Below are 19,396 nucleotides of genomic sequence, written 5' to 3'. Positions count from 1 at the left end.
TTCTGTAGTAATTGGTAAAACCCAAAAACCGCATCAGAGCTTTCTGATTCTCAGGCCGGTCCCATTCCAGTACCGGCCGGACCTTTTTGGGGTCCATACGAAAACCAGAGTCAGAAAGCAGGTATCCCAAAAACTGTAGCTCCTGGAACAGCAAATAATTTTTTTTCCAATTTTGCATACAATTTATTCTCCCGAAGGATCGACAACACCTGTTTCACGTGATCCTGATGGGTCTCCAAATCGGATGAGTAAATTAGTATGTCATCAAGGTAAATAACAATAAACCTTCCCACTAAATGGAAAATATAATTGACAAATCGCTGAAAGACCGCTGGCGCATTAGTTAAACCAAAGGGCATGACAAGATTCTCGAAATGACCTTCGGGTGTATTGAAGGCCGTTTTCCACTCATCTCCTTCCTTTATTCTGATCAAATTATAGACTCCACTTAAATCCAACTTGGAGAGCACCTTGGCTCTGACAATTTGATCAAATAGATCAGAAATCAAAGGAAGGGGATACGGATCACGGACCGTAATAAGATTCAATTCCCGGAAATCCAAACATGGTCTAAGTGATCCGTCTTTTTTTTTACAAAAAAGAAGACGGCTGCCACAGGGGACTTAGATGGCCTAATATGTCCCTTTGCCAAACTCTCGACAATATACTTCCGCATAGCCTCTCTTTCGGGTTGGGAAAAGTTGTATAGCCGAGATTTTGGCAGTTTAGCTACAAGGATGAGATTGACTGAACCATATTCTCGATGGGGGGGGGGGGGGCAGCTCCTGAGCTCCACCCTCCGAGAATACGACCGCAAAATCAGAGAGAAACTGAGATAGGACCGTAGTTGACACCCCTTTGATAGAAGCACAGAGACAGTTGTCCGTACAAAATTCACTCCAGCTACTGATTTGTCTCATTTGCCAGTCAATAGTAGGGTTATGCTTTATAAACCATGGTAAACCTAGAACTATCGGAGCAGGCAGGCCCTTTATAACAAAACAAGAAATTGACTCAACATGTGAATCACCCACCCTTAACTGAATGTCATGAACGATATGAGTAAGACTCTTTTGTGAGAGAGGGGAGGAATCAATAGCAAACACTGGTATTACCTTTTCTAATGTGCTAGTTCTAAAACCCAAATTTTGGAGAAAGGTTTACCCCCGCACCACTGTCAACAAATACCTCAAAATCAAAATTTCCTGAGTCTAGCGCCACTATGGCAGGCAGGAGGAAATGGGTATTGCAGAGAGAATGCATATTAGCTTGCTCAGACTCCCCATTCACACTAACAGTGAGAGAAGTTTTTTCTTTCTCTTTATGTGAATGCCTCCATAATTTTTCATTACCATTTTGAGGTTTAACAAAAGGACACGCATAAATAAACTGTTTACCATTAGTAGTAACATAGCTTATTCAGCTTCCTAAAATTCCTATCACCTGAGCGAAAGGAAACCTGGTCCAACTGCACAGGCTCCTCTCCTGCCCCAGATTCAAATGTCATATTCCTGTCACGGATTAGAGTGGGGGTAACTCTAATCCGTGTGATGTTAACATAACACGGATTAGAGTTACCCCCACTCTAATCCGTGACAGTATGACCACAAGGGTGGCCCTCACTGGCAGATGGTATATAACCAGGAGGATGACTCCAGCTAACCATGGCTGAAGTACCCCTCAGAGTCTGGCATCTAGCAGGAGCTAAATAGCCCCAAGTGGCCACACCCACACACAGACACACCCAGTGTTCACACACTAAGGCCTCCTGCACACGAACGTATTTTTTTGCGGTCCGCAAAAACGGGTCCCGTTTTTCCGTTATCCGTGACCGTTTTTTCGTCCGTGGGTCTTCCTTGATTTTTGGAGGATCCACGGACATGAAAAAAAAGTCGTTTTGGTGTCCGCCTGGCCGTGCGGAGCCAAACGGATCTGTCCTGAATTACAATGCAAGTCAATGGGGACGGATCCGTTTGACGTTGACACAATATGGTGCCATTTCAAACGGATCCGTCCCCATTGACTTTCAATGTAAAGTCTGGAGTCCCTTTTATACCATCGGATCGGAGTTTTCTCCAATCCGATGGTATATTTTAACTTGAAGCGTCCCCATCACCATGGGAACGCCTCTATGTTAGAATATACTGTCGGATATGAGTTAGATCGTGAAACCTCATTTCCGACAGTATATTCTAACACAGAGGCGTTCCCATGGTGATAGGGATGCTTCTAGTTAGAATATACTACAAACTGTGTACATGACTGCCCCCTGCTGCCTAGCAGCATCTGATCTCTTACAGGGGGCTGTGATCAGCACAATTAACCCTTCAGGTGCCGCACCTGAAGGGGTTAATTGTGCTATCATATCCCCCTGTAAGAGATCAGGGCTGCCAGGCAGCAGGGGGCAGACCCCCACCCCCTCCCCCCTCCCCAGTTTGAATATCATTGGTGGCCAGTGCGGCCCCCCCCCCTTCCTCCCTCTATTGTAATAATTCCTTGGTGGCACAGTGTGCGCCCCCCCCCCCTTCCTCCCTCTATTGTAATCGTTGGTGGCACAGTGTGCGCCCCCCATTGGCCCCCCTCCCTCTATAGCATTAACAACATTGGTGGCCAGTGTGCGGCCTCCCATCTACCCCCCCCCCCCCCCGATCATTGGTGGCAGCGGGTTACTAGCAATAGTACAATAGTAAAAGATTCATACTTACCTGGGAGCTGCGATGTCTGCTTCTGGCCGGGAGCTCCTCCTACTGGTAAGTAACAGTTCATTTAGCAATGACACTTACCAGTAGGTGGAGCTCCCGGCCGGACACGAACATCGCAGCAGCCGGTAAGTATGAATCTTCTACTATTGTACTATTGCTAAGTAACCATGGCAACCAGCGTCCTGGTTGCCATGGTTACCGATCGGAGCCCCAGCGATTAAACTGGGACTCCGATCGGAACTCCGCTGCCACCAATGATGGGGGGGGGGGGAGATGGGAGGCCGCACACTGGCCACCAATGTTGTTAATGCTATAGAGGGAGGGGGGGCCGATGGGGGGCGCACACTGTGCCACCAACGAATTATTACAATAGAGGGAGGGGGGGGGGGGGGGGGGGCGCACACTGTGCCACCAACGAATAATTACAATAGAGGGAGGGGGGGGGCCGCACTGGCCACCAACCTATTATTACAATAGAGGGGGGGGCCGCACTGGCCACCAATGATATTTAAACTGGGGAGGGGGGGGGGAGGGTCTGCCCCCTGCTGCCTGGCAGCCCTGATCTCTTACAGGGGGCCGTGATCAGCACAATTAACCCCTTCAGGTGCCGCACCTGAAGGGGTTAATTGTGCTGATCACGGCTCCCTGTAAGAGATCGGGTGCTGCCAGGCAGCAGGGGGCAGTCTTGTACAAAGTTTGTAGTGTATTCTAACTAGAAGCGTCCCCATCACCATGGGAACGCTTCTGTGTTAGAATATACTGTCGGTTCTGAGTTTTCACGAAGTGAAAACTCAGCTTTGAAAAAGCTTTTATACAGACGGATCTTCGGATCCGTCTGTATAAAAACTAACCTACGGCCACGGATCACGGACACGGATGCCAATCTTGTGTGCATCCGTGTTCTTTCACGGACCCATTGACTTGAATGGGTCCGTGAACCGTTGGCCGTGAAAAAAATAGGACAGGTCATATTTTTTTCACGGCCAGGAAACACGGATCACGGATGCGGCTGCAAAACGGTGCATTTTCCGATTTTTCCACGGACCCATTGAAAGTCAATGAGTCCGCGAAAAAAAGCGGAAAACGGCACAACAGGCAACGGGTGCACACAACGGTCGTGTGCAGGAGGCCTAAGAAGGGAGTTAACCCTTCCTACACCAGGCAAGGGAAAAAGCCACTTAAAGGAGAAGTGTACAAACAACAAAGTGCAGCTGTTACCGCCGGCAACGACATGCGTGGCAACCATGTCCAGGGAAACAGCCAGAAGGCCGAGACACTGCCACCACATGTACAAAACACCAGACGTTGCCACGGACAACCGCAAGTGACCTAAAGTGTCACAATGCACACATACAACCTCGTGCACAACACACCGGGAAAGTGCACACCACACGTACAAAAGGCACACCTATAAAGACAGATTGCCAGGTGTACCCGCATGCACCTGACAGCAAGCTGCCTAGCAACAGCTCAGGCTGCTATGCTGCCAAATACAAACATGTTGCCAGCGGCAACCACACGTGAGGCAACATACAAGCAGCCCTCACCATGTGGTTGACAAAAAAAAAAAACGCAGGCAACTGCATGCGGATAAGGAGTCACAACCATAACCATGGTCGTGACAATTCCCTGGGGAATAGGTGGGACAGATCCACTTTCAGACAGGACCCCCCGCTCCAGAGGAACCTTATACTTCTCTCTAAGACGTCTATCAAGCCGCACTGCCAAAGACATGGCTGTCTCCAATGAATCAGGATATTCATGAAAAGCAAGTGGAGAAAAGTCCCCGTGTGACTGCTGAGGAACTGAAAAAAGATTTGTCAGATGTGGGTACTGAAGTTTCAGCTCAGACAATAAGGCGCACACTGTGTAATGAAGGCCTCCATGCCAGAACTCCCAGGCGCACCCCCTTGCTGTCTCCAAAGAATAAGAAGAGTCGACTGCAGTATGCCAAAAGTCATGTGGACAAACCACAAAAGTTTTGGGATAGTGTTCTGTGGACTGATGAAACAAAATTAGAACTGTTTTGGCCCATGGATCAACGCTATGTTTGGAGGAGGAAGAACAAGGCCTATGAAGAAAAGAACACCTTGCCTACTGTGAAGCATGGCGGGGGGTCAATCATGCTTTGGGGCTGTTTGAATTCTACAGGTACAGGGAAGCTTCAGCGTGTGCAAGGTACCATGAATTCTCTTCAGTACCAGGAGATATTGGATGAAAATGTGATGCAGTCCGTCACAAACCTGAGGCTTGGGAGACGTTGGACCTTTCAACAGGACAATGATCCCAAGCATACCTCCAAGTCCACTAGAGCATGGTTGCAGATTAAAGGCTGGAACATTTTGAAGTGGCCATCGCAGTCACCAGACTTAAATCCGATTGAGAACCTCTGGTGGGACTTAAAGAAAGCAGTTCTAGTGCGCAAGCCTAAGAATGTGACTGAACTGGAGGCTTTTGCCCATGAAGAATGGGCGAAGATACCCGTAGATCGCTGCAAGACACTTGTGTCAAGCTATGCTTCACGTTTAAAAGCTGTTATAACTGGAAAAGAATGTTGTACTAAGTACTAAGATTGAATGTCACTTGAGGGTTGAATAAAACCGATAATGATGTGAGCACAGAAAATACATTTGTGGTTATTTCATTATAAATGTTATGTTATATTTGTCTGACTTACAAGTGCCTCTTTGATTTAATTGTAAACAAGATGACTGAAATGATCAAAATCAATGTCAAACTGGCCAAAACACTCCATTTCAGTGGGGGTTGAATAATTTTGAACACAACTGTATAATACAGAGAATCAGACTGCAATCATACCAATAGAGAGCAAGTATCTTGTTTTTATATATACATATTAAGAATGCCAGTGTGGAAATGGAGTCCTCCACAACCAAATTCTCTCTAAGGGCACTACTGACGGGTAATAAAGAAAAAATTACATCCTTCTCAAATACCAACCAGATCATTAAGTCCTCGCTCACAGTATGGAAATGGTTCCAGGAATCCAGTTGGGGGTTTCCTTTACCCTCCCCCTTGATCCAAGTGAGAGATGTGCTAGAATTGGCCCCACTAGAATTGAAACAATGTCTTCCCAATTCACTTAAAACATCCCAAATCCCTATTATTTCACTGTTCAATGAAGAAGGGAAATTGATAAATAAAAAAGAAATCGCATCAACACTCTCCACTTCAGACTCAATTCCTTCTCCAATATCTTTCCTGCACACCTATATTACTAAACACATCCCCCTTCAAACACTTCTCAGACCAATAACCTGGTTTGAAGGATGGATATGCAGTCAAACCACAATTAATAAACCAATCTCCCAAATATACAAAAAATTGAACACCCCTATTAACATGCCAAAACCAGCTTTTGTTGGCTTATGGGAAAGAGACTTAGAAATATCATTTTCACCACAAGATTTAAACAAACTATTTATTACCCCACACAAATCTTCAAGATGTGTCCTCATCCAGGAAAATAGCTATAAACTACTCACAAGGTGGTACAGAACCCCTGACATCACATCCAAATACAGTAGCTCAGGATCAGATAAATGCTGGAGGTGCAATGATTTAAGGGGAACTTTTCTCCACATTTGGTGGCTATGCCCTCCCGTATTAAGTTGGTGGAAAGATATATTTTACAGGAGTAACAAAATATGCAAAACTTCAATACCATCAAATCCCCAGTTAGCCTTATTAAGTCTCCCACCGTCTGATTCTACATCAATGATTCCTCCATTATTCCACACCCTGCTCATGGCCGCACGCCTCCTATTACCTCGTTTCTGGCTCACAGCTGAACTCCCGTCTCCTGATTTATGGAGGGAAAAAATTGATACAATATACAGATTCGAGGAATTGGCGGCTGCTGAAGCGCGCAATTACAAAAAATTTAGTGGTAGATGGGATAACTGGGTGAAATACAGTCACTCCAAACACGGACAAGCTACCTCTGCTAAATAGCCGACTTCTGCCAACAGGAATACACACAGTAATCTCCAGTCAGTAAAGAGCAGTACTTTATACACCTACTTAATTACCATATATTCAGTATGAGAAAGAAGTAAAGGTATACAAATATGTTCTTGTGTTCTCACGCCAGATTCCAAGAGAAGCTTGTGTATCAGATTTCATCTAATAACTAACACGTGTCCAAGTTACAGTTTTAATTCTCTGTTACTGTTTATATCAAACATTAACCTTGTACAATTTAATATTGACTATGTACGAATCCTGCTTCTCCCATGATTGTACAATTTTGAATACTTCAAATAAAAAATATTATAAAATAAAAAAAATAAAAAAATAAAAAAAAAAGAATGCCAGTGTGCCCTATACATAGTGTACATTGCTGCATAGATGTTTTATGAATATTATATATGTAATAACGTAATGAACTGGATGCAACAGTGGCCAGAAGTATGTTATGAGATGTGACCCACATATAGATTAATACAGTAAAATGTATACAGTACAGACCAAAAGTTTGGACACACCTTCTCATTTAAAGAGTTTTCTTTATTTTCATGACTATGAAAATTGTAGATTCACACTGAAGGCATCAAAACTATGAATTAACACATGTGGAATTATATACATAGCAAACAAGTGTGAAACAACTGAAAATATGTCATATTCTAGGTTCTTCAAAGTAGCCACCTTTTGCTTTGATTACTGCTTTGCACACTCTTGGCATTCTCTTGATGAGCTTCAAGAGGTAGTCCCCTGAAATGGTTTTCACTTCACAGGTGTGCCCTGTCAGGTTTAACCACCTCAGCCCCCAGTGCTTAAACACCCTGAAAGACCAGGCCACTTTTTACACTTCTGACCTACACTACTTTCACCATTTATTGCTCGGTCATGCAACTTACCACCCAAATGAATTTTACCTCCTTTTCTTCTCACTAATAGAGCTTTCATTTGGTGGTATTTCATTGCTGCTGACATTTTAACTTTTTTTGTTATTAATCGAAATTTAACGATTTTTTTGCAAAAAAATGACATTTTTCACTTTCAGTTGTAAAATTTTGCAAAAAAAATGACATCCATATATAAATTTTGCTCTAAATTTATTGTTCTACATGTCTTTGATAAAAAAAAAATGTTTGTGTAAAAAAAAAATGGTTTGGGTAAAAGTTATAGCGTTTACAAACTATGGTACAAAAATGTGAATTTCCGCTTTTTGAAGCAGCTCTGACTTTCTGGGCACCTGTCATGTTTCCTGAGGTTCTACAATGCCCAGACAGTACAAACACCCCACAAATGACCCCATTTCGGAAAGTACACACCCTAAGGTATTCGCTGATGGGCATAGTGAGTTCATAGAACTTTTTATTTTTTGTCACAAGTTAGCGGAAAATGATGATTTTTTTTTTTTTTTTTTTTTTTCTTACAAAGTCTCATATTCCACTAACTTGTGACAAAAAATAAAAACTTCCATGAACTCACTATGCCCATCACGAAATACCTTGGGGTCTCTTCTTTCCAAAATGGGGTCACTTGTGGGGTAGTTATACTGCCCTGGCATTCTAGGGGCCCAAATGTGTGGTAAGGAGTTTGAAATCAAATTCTGTAAAAACTGACCAGTGAAATCCGAAAGGTGCTCTTTGGAATGTGGGCCCCTTTGCCCACCTAGGCTGCAAAAAAGTGTCACACATCTGGTATCTCCGTATTCAGTAGAAGTTGGGGAATGTGTTTTGGGGTGTCATTTTACATATACCCATGCTGGGTGAGATAAATATCTTGGTCAAATGCCAACTTTGTATAAAAAAATGGGAAAAGTTGTCTTTTGCTAAGATATTTCTCTCACCCAGCATGGGTATATGTAAAAAGACACCCCAAAACACATTCCCCAACTTCTCCTGAATACGGAGATACCAGATGTGTGACACTTTTTTGCAGCCTAGGTGGGCAAAGGGGCCCATATTCCAAAGAGCACCTTTCGGATTTCACTCGTCATTTTTTACAGAATTTGATTTCAAACTCCTTACCACACATTTGGGCCCCTAGAATGCCAGGGCAGTATAACTACCCCACAAGTGACCCCATTTTGGAAAGAAGAGACCCCAAGGTATTCGCTGATGGGCATAGTGAGTTCATGGAAGTTTTTATTTTTTGTCACAAGTTAGTGGAATATGAGACTTTGTATGAAAAAAAAAAAAATATAAAAAAAATCATCATTTTCCACTAACTTGTGACAAAAAATAAAAAATTCTAGGAACTCGCCATGCCCCTCACGGAATACCTTGGGGTGTCTTCTTTCCAAAATGGGGTCACTTGTGGGGTAGTTATACTGCCCTGGCATTTTCCAGGGGCCCTAATGTGTGGTAAGTAGGTAAATGACCAGTGAAATCCAAAAGGTGCTCTTTGGAATATGGGCCCCTTTGCCCACCTAGGCTGCAAAAAAGTGCCACACATGTGGTATCTCCGTACTCAGGAGAAGTTGGGGAATGTGTTTTGCGGTGTCTTTTTACATATACCCATGCTGGGTGAGAGAAATATCTTGGCAAAAGACAACTTTTCCCATTTTTTTATACAAAGTTGGCATTTGACCAAGATATTTATCTCACCCAGCATGGGTATATGTAAAATGACACCCCAAAACACATTCCCCACCTTCTCCTGAGTACGGAGATACCAGATGTGTGACACTTTTTTGCAGCCTAGGTGGGCAAAGGGGCCCATATTCCAAAGAGCACCTTTCGGATTTCACTCGTCATTTTTTACAGAATTTGATTTCAAACTCCTTACCACACATTTTGGCCCCTAAAATACCAGGGCATTATACCTACCCCACAAGTGACCCCATTTTGGAAAGAATAGACCCCAAGGTATTCGCTGATGGGCATAGTGAGTTCATGGAAGTTTTTATTTTTTGTCACAAGTTAGTGGAATATGAGACTTTGTATGAAAAAAAAATAAAAAAATAAAAATCATCATTTTCCACTAACTTGTGACAAAAAATAAAAAATTCTAGGAACTCGCCATGCCCCTCACGGAATACCTTGGGGTGTCTTCTTTCCAAAATGGGGTCACTTGTGGGGTAGTTATACTGCCCTGGCATTTTCCAGGGGCCCTAATGTGTGGTAAGTAGGTAAATGACCAGTGAAATCCTAAAGGTGCTCTTTGGAATATGGGCCCCTTTGCCCACCTAGGCTGCAAAAAAGTGTCACACATCTGGTATCTCCGTACTCGGGAGAAGTTGGGGAATGTGTTTTGGGGTGTCTTTTTACATATACCCATGCTGGGTGAGAGAAATATCTTGGCAAAAGACAACTTTTCCCATTTTTTTATACAAAGTTGGCATTTGACCAAGATATTTATCTCACCCAGCATGGGTATATGTAAAATGACACCCCAAAACACATTGCCCAACTTCTCCTGAGTACGGCGATACCAGATGTGTGACACTTTTTTGCAGCCTAGATGCGCAAAGGGGCCCAAATTCCTTTTAGGAGGGCATTTTTAGACATTTGGATACCAGACTTCTTCTCACGCTTTGGGGCCCCTAGAATGCCAGGGCAGTATAAATACCCCACATGTGACCCCATTTTGGAAAGAAGACACCCCAAGGTATTCAATGAGGGGCATGGCGAGTTCATAGAAATTTTTTTTTTTTGGCACAAGTTAGCGGAAATTGATATTTTTTATTTTTTTCTCACAAAGTCTCCCGTTCCGCTAACTTAGGACAAAAATTTCAATCTTTCATGGACTCAATATGCCCCTCACGGAATACCTGGGGGTGTCTTCTTTCCGAAATGGGGTCACATGTGGGGTATTTATACTGCCCTGGCATTCTAGGGGCCCTAAAGCGTGAGAAGAAGTCTGGAATATAAATGTCTAAAAAATTTTACGCATTTGGATTCCGTGAGGGGTATGGTGAGTTCATGTGAGATTTAATTTTTTGTCACAAGTTAGTGGAATATGAGACTTTGTAAGAAAAAAAAATAATAATTCCGCTAACTTGGGCCAAAAAAATGTCTGAATGGAGCCTTACAGGGGGGTGATCAATGACAGGGGGGTTGATCAATGACAGGGGGTTGATCAATGACAGGGGGGTGATCAATGACAGGGGGGTGATCAATGACAGGGGGGTGATCAATGACAGGGGGGTGATCAATGACAGGGGTGGTGATCAATGACAGGGGTGGTGATCAATGACAGGGGGGTGATCAGGGAGTCTATATGGGGTGATAACCACAGTCATTTATCACGCCCGTGTAAGGCTTCATTCAGACGTCCGGATGCGTTTTGCGGATCCGATCCATCTATCAGTGGATCCGTAAAAATCATGCGGACGTCTGAATGGAGCTTTACAGGGGGGTGATCAATGACAGGGGGGTAATCAATGACAGGGGGGTGATCAGGGAGTCTATATGGGGTGATCACCACAGTCATTGATCATGCCCCTGTAAGGCTTCATTCAGACGTCCGGATGCGTTTTGCGGATCCGATCCATCTATCAGTGGATCCGTAAAAATCATGCGGACGTCTGAATGGAGCTTTACAGGGGGGTAATCAATGACAGGGGGGTGATCAGGGAGTCTATATGGGGTGATAACCACAGTCATTGATCATGCCCCTGTAAGGCTTCATTCAGACGTCCGGATGCGTTTTGCGGATCCGATCCATCTATCAGTGGATCCGTAAAAATCATGCGGACGTCTGAATGGAGCTTTACAGGGGGGTGATCAATGACAGGGGGGTAATCAATGACAGGGGGGTGATCAGGGAGTCTATATGGGGTGATCACCACAGTCATTGATCATGCCCCTGTAAGGCTTCATTCAGACGTCCGGATGCGTTTTGCGGATCCGATCCATCTATCAGTGGATCCGTAAAAATCATGCGGACGTCTGAATGGAGCTTTACAGGGGGGTAATCAATGACAGGGGGGTAATCAATGACAGGGGGGTGATCAGGGAGTCTATATGGGGTGATAACCACAGTCATTGATCATGCCCCTGTAAGGCTTCATTCAGACGTCCGGATGCGTTTTGCGGATCCGATCCATCTATCAGTGGATCCGTAAAAATCATGCGGACATCTGAATGGAGCTTTACAGGGGGGTGATCAGGGAGTCTATATGGGGTGATCACCACAGTCATTGATCATGCCCCTGTAAGGCTTCATTCAGACGTCCGGATGCGTTTTGCGGATCCGATCCATCTATCAGTGGATCCGTAAAAATCATGCGGACGTCTGAATGGAGCTTTACAGGGGGGTAATCAATGACAGGGGGGTGATCAGGGAGTCTATATGGGGTGATAACCACAGTCATTGATCATGCCCCTGTAAGGCTTCATTCAGACGTCCGGATGCGTTTTGCGGATCCGATCCATCTATCAGTGGATCCGTAAAAATCATGCGGACATCTGAATGGAGCTTTACAGGGGGTAATCAATGACAGGGGGGTAATCAATGACAGGGGGGTGATCAGGGAGTCTATATGGGGTGATCAGGGGTGATTAGGGGTGATCAGGGGCTAATAAGGGGTTAATAAGTGACGGGGGGGGGGGTGTAGTGTAGTGTAGTGGTGCTTGGTGGGACTTTACTGAGCTACCTGTGTCCTCTGGTGGTCGATCCAAACAAATGGGACCACCAGAGGACCAGGTAGCAGGTATATTAGACGCTGTTATCAAAACAGCGTCTAATATACCTGTTAGGGGTTAAAAAAAACACATCTCCAGCCTGCCAGCGAACGATCGCCGCTGGCAGGCTGGAGATCAACTCTCTTACCTTCCGTTCCTGTGAGCGCACGCGCCTGTGTGCGCGCGTTCACAGGAAATCTCGCGTCTCGCGAGAGGACGCGCCGGCGCGTCCAGGAGGAATGAATCAACCACCTCCAGGACGCGTCTGTGCGTACAGCGGTCCGGAGGTGGTTAATAAGTGGGATTTCTTGCCTTATAAATGGGGTTGGGACCACCAGTTGTGTTGAGGAGAAGTCAGGTGGATACACAGCTGATAGTCCTACTGAATAGACTGTTAGAATTTGTATTATGGCAAGAAAAAAGCAGCCAAGTAAAGAAAAACGAGTGGCCATCATTACTTTAAGAAAAGTCAGCCGAAAAATTGGGAAAACTTTGAAAGTAAGGGCTATTTGACCATGAAGGAGAGTGATGGGGTGCTGAGCCAGATGACCTGGCCTCCGCAGTCACCGGACCTGAACCCAATCGAGATGGTTTGGGGTGAGCTGGACTGCAGAGTGAAGGCAAAAGGGCCAACAAGTGCTAAGCATCTCTGGGAACTCCTTCAAGACTGTTGGAAGACCATTTCAGGGGACTACCTCTTGAAGCTCATCAAGAGAATGCCAAGAGTGTGCAAAGCAGTAATCAAAGCAAAAGGTGGCTACTTTGAAGAACCTAGAATATGACATATTTTCAGTTGTTTCACACTTGTTTGTTATGTATATAATTCCACATGTGTTAATTCATAGTTTTGATGCCTACATAGTCATGAAAATAAAGAAAACTCTTTGAATGAGAAGGTGTGTCCAAACTTTTGGTCTGTACTGTATATCCTACATAAGTTTAAGAGACAAAGTACAGTATGTTGGATTCAGTTGTGAAGATGATTTGTTTTTACTTTGTATTCTTTCTATACACTGTGATTTGGTATAATTTAAAGGGAGTCAGTCACCAGATTGTGACCTTATAGACCGCTTACATAGCGCTCTAGCATAGCAGTCTATGATTCTAATGGTACCTTTGATGTTTTCTTGTGAAGTTCCCCCAAGGCAAAAACTGACTTTTATTTATATGTAAATTAGGGCTCGCAAGTGCCCAGGGCGGCGTTCACCTCGTTGGTGCCATTGCTTGGCCGGGGCATGCGCACTGCGATGCCCATTGTGGGCACGGCATTGCAGTAGCTACTGCGCATGCGCCGGCCAACGGCGAGAAACAGCGGCAAGGAGGCGGACCAGAGACACCCACAATGGGCATCGCAGTGCGCATACCCCGGCCAAGCAATGGATAGTGCAGGCGCGGGATCTCGCTGCAGAGAAGGAGGACGCAAAGGAAAAGCGGGGCGGGCAAAGGAAGAGGCTGGGGCGGGGATATGACGAAAAGAAGCAGAACAGCCTGGGCACCAAACGAGGTGAACGCCGCCCTACATATGAATAAAAGTCCCCAAGGCAAAAACTGACTTTTATTCATATGTAAATTAGGGCTCGCAAGTGCCCAGGGCGGCGTTCACCTCGTTGGTGCCCAGGCTGTTCTGCTTCTTTTCGTCATATCCCCGCCCCAGCCTCTTCCTCTGCCCGCCCCACTCTTCCTTTGCGTCCTTCTCTGCAGCGAGATCCCGCGCCTGCGCTATCCATTGCTTGGCCGGGGCATGCGCACTGCGATGCCCATTGTGTGTGTCTCTGGTCCGCCTCCTCGCCGTTGGCCGGCGCATGTGCAGTAGCTACTGCGATGCCGTGCCCACAATGGGCATCGCAGTGCGCATGCCCCGACCAAGCAATGGATAGCGCAGGCGCGGGATCTCGCTGCAGAGAAGGAGGACGCAAAGGAAGAGCGGGGCAGGCAGAGGAAGAGGCTGGGGCGGGGATATGACGAAAAGAGGCAGAACAGCCTGGGCACCAACGAGGTGAACGCCGCCCTGGGCACTTGCGAGCCCTAATTTACATATGAATAAAAGTCCGTTTTTTGCCTTGGGGGAACTTCACAAGAAAACATCAAAGGTACCATTAGAATCATAGACTGCTATGCTAGAGCGCTATGTAAGCTGTCTTTAAGGTCACAATCTGGTGACAGACTCCCTTTAAATGTATGTATTTATGATACTATGTATTGTTGGGAAAGCATATCACAAAGACCAAAAAAGTCAAACCATAGCAGTAATCTTCACCTTGTTGTCCTTGTATAAGATGATGCATTTTGAATTGTCAACTATTGGGCCTAAAAAGTGATGGATAAAGGAAAAAATAGAACATTTTGAAGGGATAATGACACTTCCCTCTGACAGATAGGCAGACCACAAAATATGCAGGTAGAATTAAGTGTATGTCAATCACTGTAGAAACTTGCACTAAACAGAACCTCACCTTTGCCTCCAGATGGCATTGTTGCAACATCATCACTGCTAGTTCTTATCCCATTGTTGAAGGTATGTCCATCTGCTGGCTGTAGCTGCCAGTTCAGTCCGAGGAGATGCATTGCTACAGGAGAGACAAGGTGATGTCAGTATAAAATTCATATTTGACTTTAAGTGATTAGCAGCATCCTCTCAACAACAGCTGCATTTTGTAGCGTTATAACCTGTGGTACAAAACTACATCATGGATTTCATTAATCATGCTGTTTGTGGATCACACTGATACAGGCAGTGAATGAAGCCCATAGCAAGAACATATTAACCACTTGTAGGAACATCCACCTTTTTGTTCATAGCCTCCATTTTTATTTTAAATCACATACAAAAGGAATACATTTCCCTTTTTGTAAGAATTGACTATATTGTACTTCTTCAATATTGTTAAGCTACATATTTTAATGCTGCTATATATTACATGGCTAGTTAAAATGCTTTATGTTTTTTTTTGTATGTGTAGTATTGTTCAGAGTGCAACTCAAGCAAATCTTCCATCTGTAATATATATACAGTACAGACCAAAAGTTTGGACACACCTTCTCATTCAAAGAGTTTTCTTTATTTTCATGACTATGAAGGCATCAAAACTATGAATTAACACATGTGGAATTATATACATAACAAACAAGTGTGAAACAACTGAAAATATGTCATATTCTAGGTTCTTTAAAGTAGCCACCTTTTGCTTTGATTACTGCTTTGCACACTTGAGCTTCAAGAGGTAGTCCCCTGAAATGGTCTTCCAACAGTCTTGAAGGAGTTCCCAGAGATGCTTAGCACTTGTTGGCCCTTTTGCCTTTACTCTGCGGTCCAGCTCACCCCAAACCATCTCGATTGGGTTCAGGTCCGGTGACTGTGGAGGCCAGGTCATCTGGCGCAGCACCCCATCACTCTCCTTCATGGTCAAATAGCCCTTACTTTCAAAGTTTTCCCAATTTTTCGGCTGACTGACTGACCTTTATTTCTTAAAGTAATGATGGCCACTCGTTTTTCTTTACTTGGCTGCTTTTTTCTTGCCATAATACAAATTCTAACAGTCTATTCAGTAGGACTATCAGCTGTGTATCCACCTGACTTCTCCTCAACGCAACTGATGGTCCCAACCCCATTTATAAGGCAAGAAATCACACTTATTAAACCTGACAGGGCACACCTGTGAAGTGAAAACCATTTCAGGAGACTACCTCTTGAAGCTCATCAAGAGAATGCCAAGAATGTGCAAAGCAGTAATCAAAGCAAAAGGTGGCTACTTTGAAGAACCTAAAATATGACATATTTTCAGTTGTTTCACACTTGTTTGTTATGTATATAATTCCACATGTGTTAATTCATAGTTTTGATGCCTTCAGTGTGAATCTACAATTTTCATAGTCATGAAAATAAAGAAAACTCTTTGAATGAGAAGGTGTGTCCAAACTTTTGGTCTGTACTGTATATATATATATATATATATATATATACACACACACACATACACACACACTAGCAGAAGGACCCGGCTTCGCACGGGTATATTTCATCTGCTTAATTTAATGTTTGTGTGTGACGTTAATAGATAGAGAGTATCCCCCATAAAAGTGACCTCTACAGCACCCCGCCCCTTTAACAGTGAACTCCACAGTGCCCCACCCCTTAACACTGACCCCTCCCCCACAGTCCCCGCCACTTTAAAATGGGACCTCCGCAGCAGCCCATCATCCCCTTAACTTTGACCTTCACAGCAGCCTGCCCCTTTAACAGTGAGTTTCACAGCACCCCACTCCCTTGACAGTGACCTCCTCAGGGGCCCACCCCCTTAACAGTGACCTCCACAGTACTCCACTTCCTTAACAGTGACCTGACAGTACCCTGCTGCCTTAACAGTAACCTCCACAGCAGTTGCCCCTTTAATAGTGGCCCTTGCTGCCCCTCCACAGTGTCTGCCCCTTTAAAAGTGACCTCCACAGCGGTCTATCCCCTTAATAGTAACATCCACAGAGCCCTGCCCCTTTAATGCTAGGGCTACACGACGACATGTGTCGCGCAACATTCTGTCTCAACTATTTTTATAATGATAGGCTATGGTGTCGCACTGCGACATGTGACATGCTGCGTCTGCGACAGTTGCAAAAAATCCATCCATGGATTTTTCTGTGATGTCGCGTCGAAGTCGCAGCATGTCAGATGTTGCAGTGCAACACCATAGACTATCATTATAAATATTGTCGCGCGACACATGTAGCAGCTTAGTTGTCGTGCGACTTATTGTCGTCGTGTAGCCCTAGCCTAAAGCTGACCTACAGCAGTGAAGAGAAATGGCTGGGTTGTTATGGAAACCCGGAGTAAAAGTGTGTGTATGTGGAGACTAAGGGCCTGTGAGCTTCTATTGGCTGAAAAGGGACGTGATTGTGTGTATGGCAGTTGGGATATGAAGAAAAAGACTTGTATTGGCTAATGCAAGTCATTTTTAGGGAATATCTCAGGAAAGGTACGTCCTAGAGAGCTGAGACCCCCACAAGATTTCTTTCCAGGTAGCAAGGGATTTGTATACCAAGTTTCGTTGAAATCGATGGTTGCGTTTTTGAGTGATTGCGGAACATACAGACATACATACGTATATACATCTTTCTTTATATATATATATATATATATATATATATATATAGATATATAGATACAGTGACGAACAGAAGTATTTGAACACCCTGCAATTTTGCAAGTTCTCCCACTTAGAAATCATGGAGGGGTCTGAAATTCACTTTGAAGGTGCATTACCACTCAGAGACAGAATTAAAAAAAAAAAAATTCTGAAACTCACATTGTATGATTTTTAAAGAATTTATTTGTTAATATTTGGTACAGAAGCCTTTTTTTGCAATTACAGAGGTCAAACGTTTCCTGTTGTTCTTAGCCAGGTTTGCACACACTGCAACAGGGATTTTGGCCCACTCCTCACACCGATCTCCTCTAGATCTGCAGGTTTCGGGGCTGTCGCTGAGCAACATGGAGTTTCAGCTCCCTCCAAAGATGTTCTATTGGATTTAGGTCTGTAGACTGGCTAGGCTACTCCAGAATCTTGATATGCTTCTTACGGAGCCACTCCTTGGTTATCCTGTTTGTGTGCTTCGGGTCGTTGTCATGTTGGAAGACCCAGCCACGACTCATCTTCAATGCTCTGACTGAGGAAAGGAGGTTATTGCTCAAAATCTCACAATAAATGGCCCCATTTATCCTCTCCTTAATACAGTGCAGTAGTCCTGTCCCCTCACCCCCAAAATCACCCCCAAAGCATGATGTTACCACCCCAATGCTTCACAGTAGGGATGGTGTTCTTGGGATTAAACTCATCCTTCTTTTTCCTCCAAAAACGACAAGTGACGTTTAGACCAAAAAGTTCTACTTTGGTCTCATGTGACCACATAACTTTCTCCCATGCCTCCTCTGGATCATCCAGATGGTCAGCAAACTTCAGATGGGCCTGTACATGTGATGACTTGAGCAGAGGAACCTTCCATGCAATGCATAATTTGAAACCATGACGGCGTAGTGTTTTACCGACAGTGACCTTTGAAACTGTGGTCCCAGCTCTCTTCATGTCATTGACCAGCTCCTCCCTTGTAGTTCTGGGCTGATTCCTCACCTTTCTTATCATCAGTGATACCCCACGAGGCAAGATCTTGCATGGAGCCCCAGTCCGAGGGATACTGACAGTCATCTTTAGCCTCTTCCATTTTCTAACAATTGCTACAACAGTTGATCTATTTTCACCAAGCTGCTTGGCAATTGCCCCGTAGCCCTTTCCAGCCTTGTGGTTGGCGTCTTGTTGGCGTCTGACTGACTGTGGGGTGGACAGGGGTCTTTAAAGAGCTCAGACAGGTGCTACTAAGTTAGATTAATGAGTGGAGTAGAGGTGGACTTTTTAAAGACACAGTAACAGGTCTTTGAGAGCCAGAATTCTTGCTGTTTCTAAGGTGCTCAAATACTTATGTCCAGCAGTGCAAGACAAATAAATTCTTTAAAAATCATACACTGTGACTGCCAGAAGGGTTTGGAGAAGCTCATGACTTCCCCTACTATGCCTTTGCCTAAGGTATGGCACCTCCGCCTTAGAGCCGTTCTGCTACCCATAGTCACTATAGTGATCGTGCTATAAGCCTTATATTTTGACTTTGGTGCAGAGAAGGGAATACAGGATAAAGCCCAGGGCTTTTTTTCTGGCGGAACGCACTGGAACGGCGTTCCACCACCTTTTGACATCGCAGCCTGCCATGCTCCAGCATCGCAGGCTGCGATGTATCAGCGGGGAGGGACCGGGAGGAGGAGCTGGGGGCCGGTGCGTTCACTGTGCTTCGGCCCCCAGCTCCAGTACAGTTATAGAATGTGTAAAATTAATAATGATTCTATTCATGAGGCCCCCTCTATAGTAGAACATTCAATATATCCATCCTACTCACAGGGCTGTTATCGTAATCCAGGCCGGCCGGGGCAGACGAGACTACTTTATGAATGAAGCAGGCGGCAAAGGCACGTGACGTCAGTCAGTGACGCTGCCGCTCGTCTGCCCGGCCGGCCTGGATTACGATAACAGCCCTGTGAGTAGGATGGATATATTG

The 19,396-nt window shown here is 44.7% G+C and overlaps 1 protein-coding gene across 1 annotated transcript in view; it reads right to left on the bottom strand.

Moving 5' to 3' along the window:
• TENM2 (teneurin transmembrane protein 2) overlaps window positions 1-19,396 on the bottom strand; it is a 3,383,593-nt gene that overhangs the window by 2,156,372 nt on the left and 1,207,825 nt on the right. The window contains exon 6 of the mRNA XM_040404927.1: window positions 14,758-14,871. Coding sequence (XP_040260861.1) covers window positions 14,758-14,871 — 114 coding nt within the window. The remainder of the gene's footprint in view (window positions 1-14,757; window positions 14,872-19,396) is intronic.

The sequence above is a fragment of the Bufo bufo genome, chromosome 1, assembly GCF_905171765.1.
Source record: "Bufo bufo chromosome 1, aBufBuf1.1, whole genome shotgun sequence".
Lineage (NCBI taxonomy): Eukaryota > Metazoa > Chordata > Amphibia > Anura > Bufonidae > Bufo > Bufo bufo.
The sequence above is the reverse complement of the archived record's forward strand: the minus strand, read 5'-3'. Positions and strand labels throughout refer to the sequence as shown.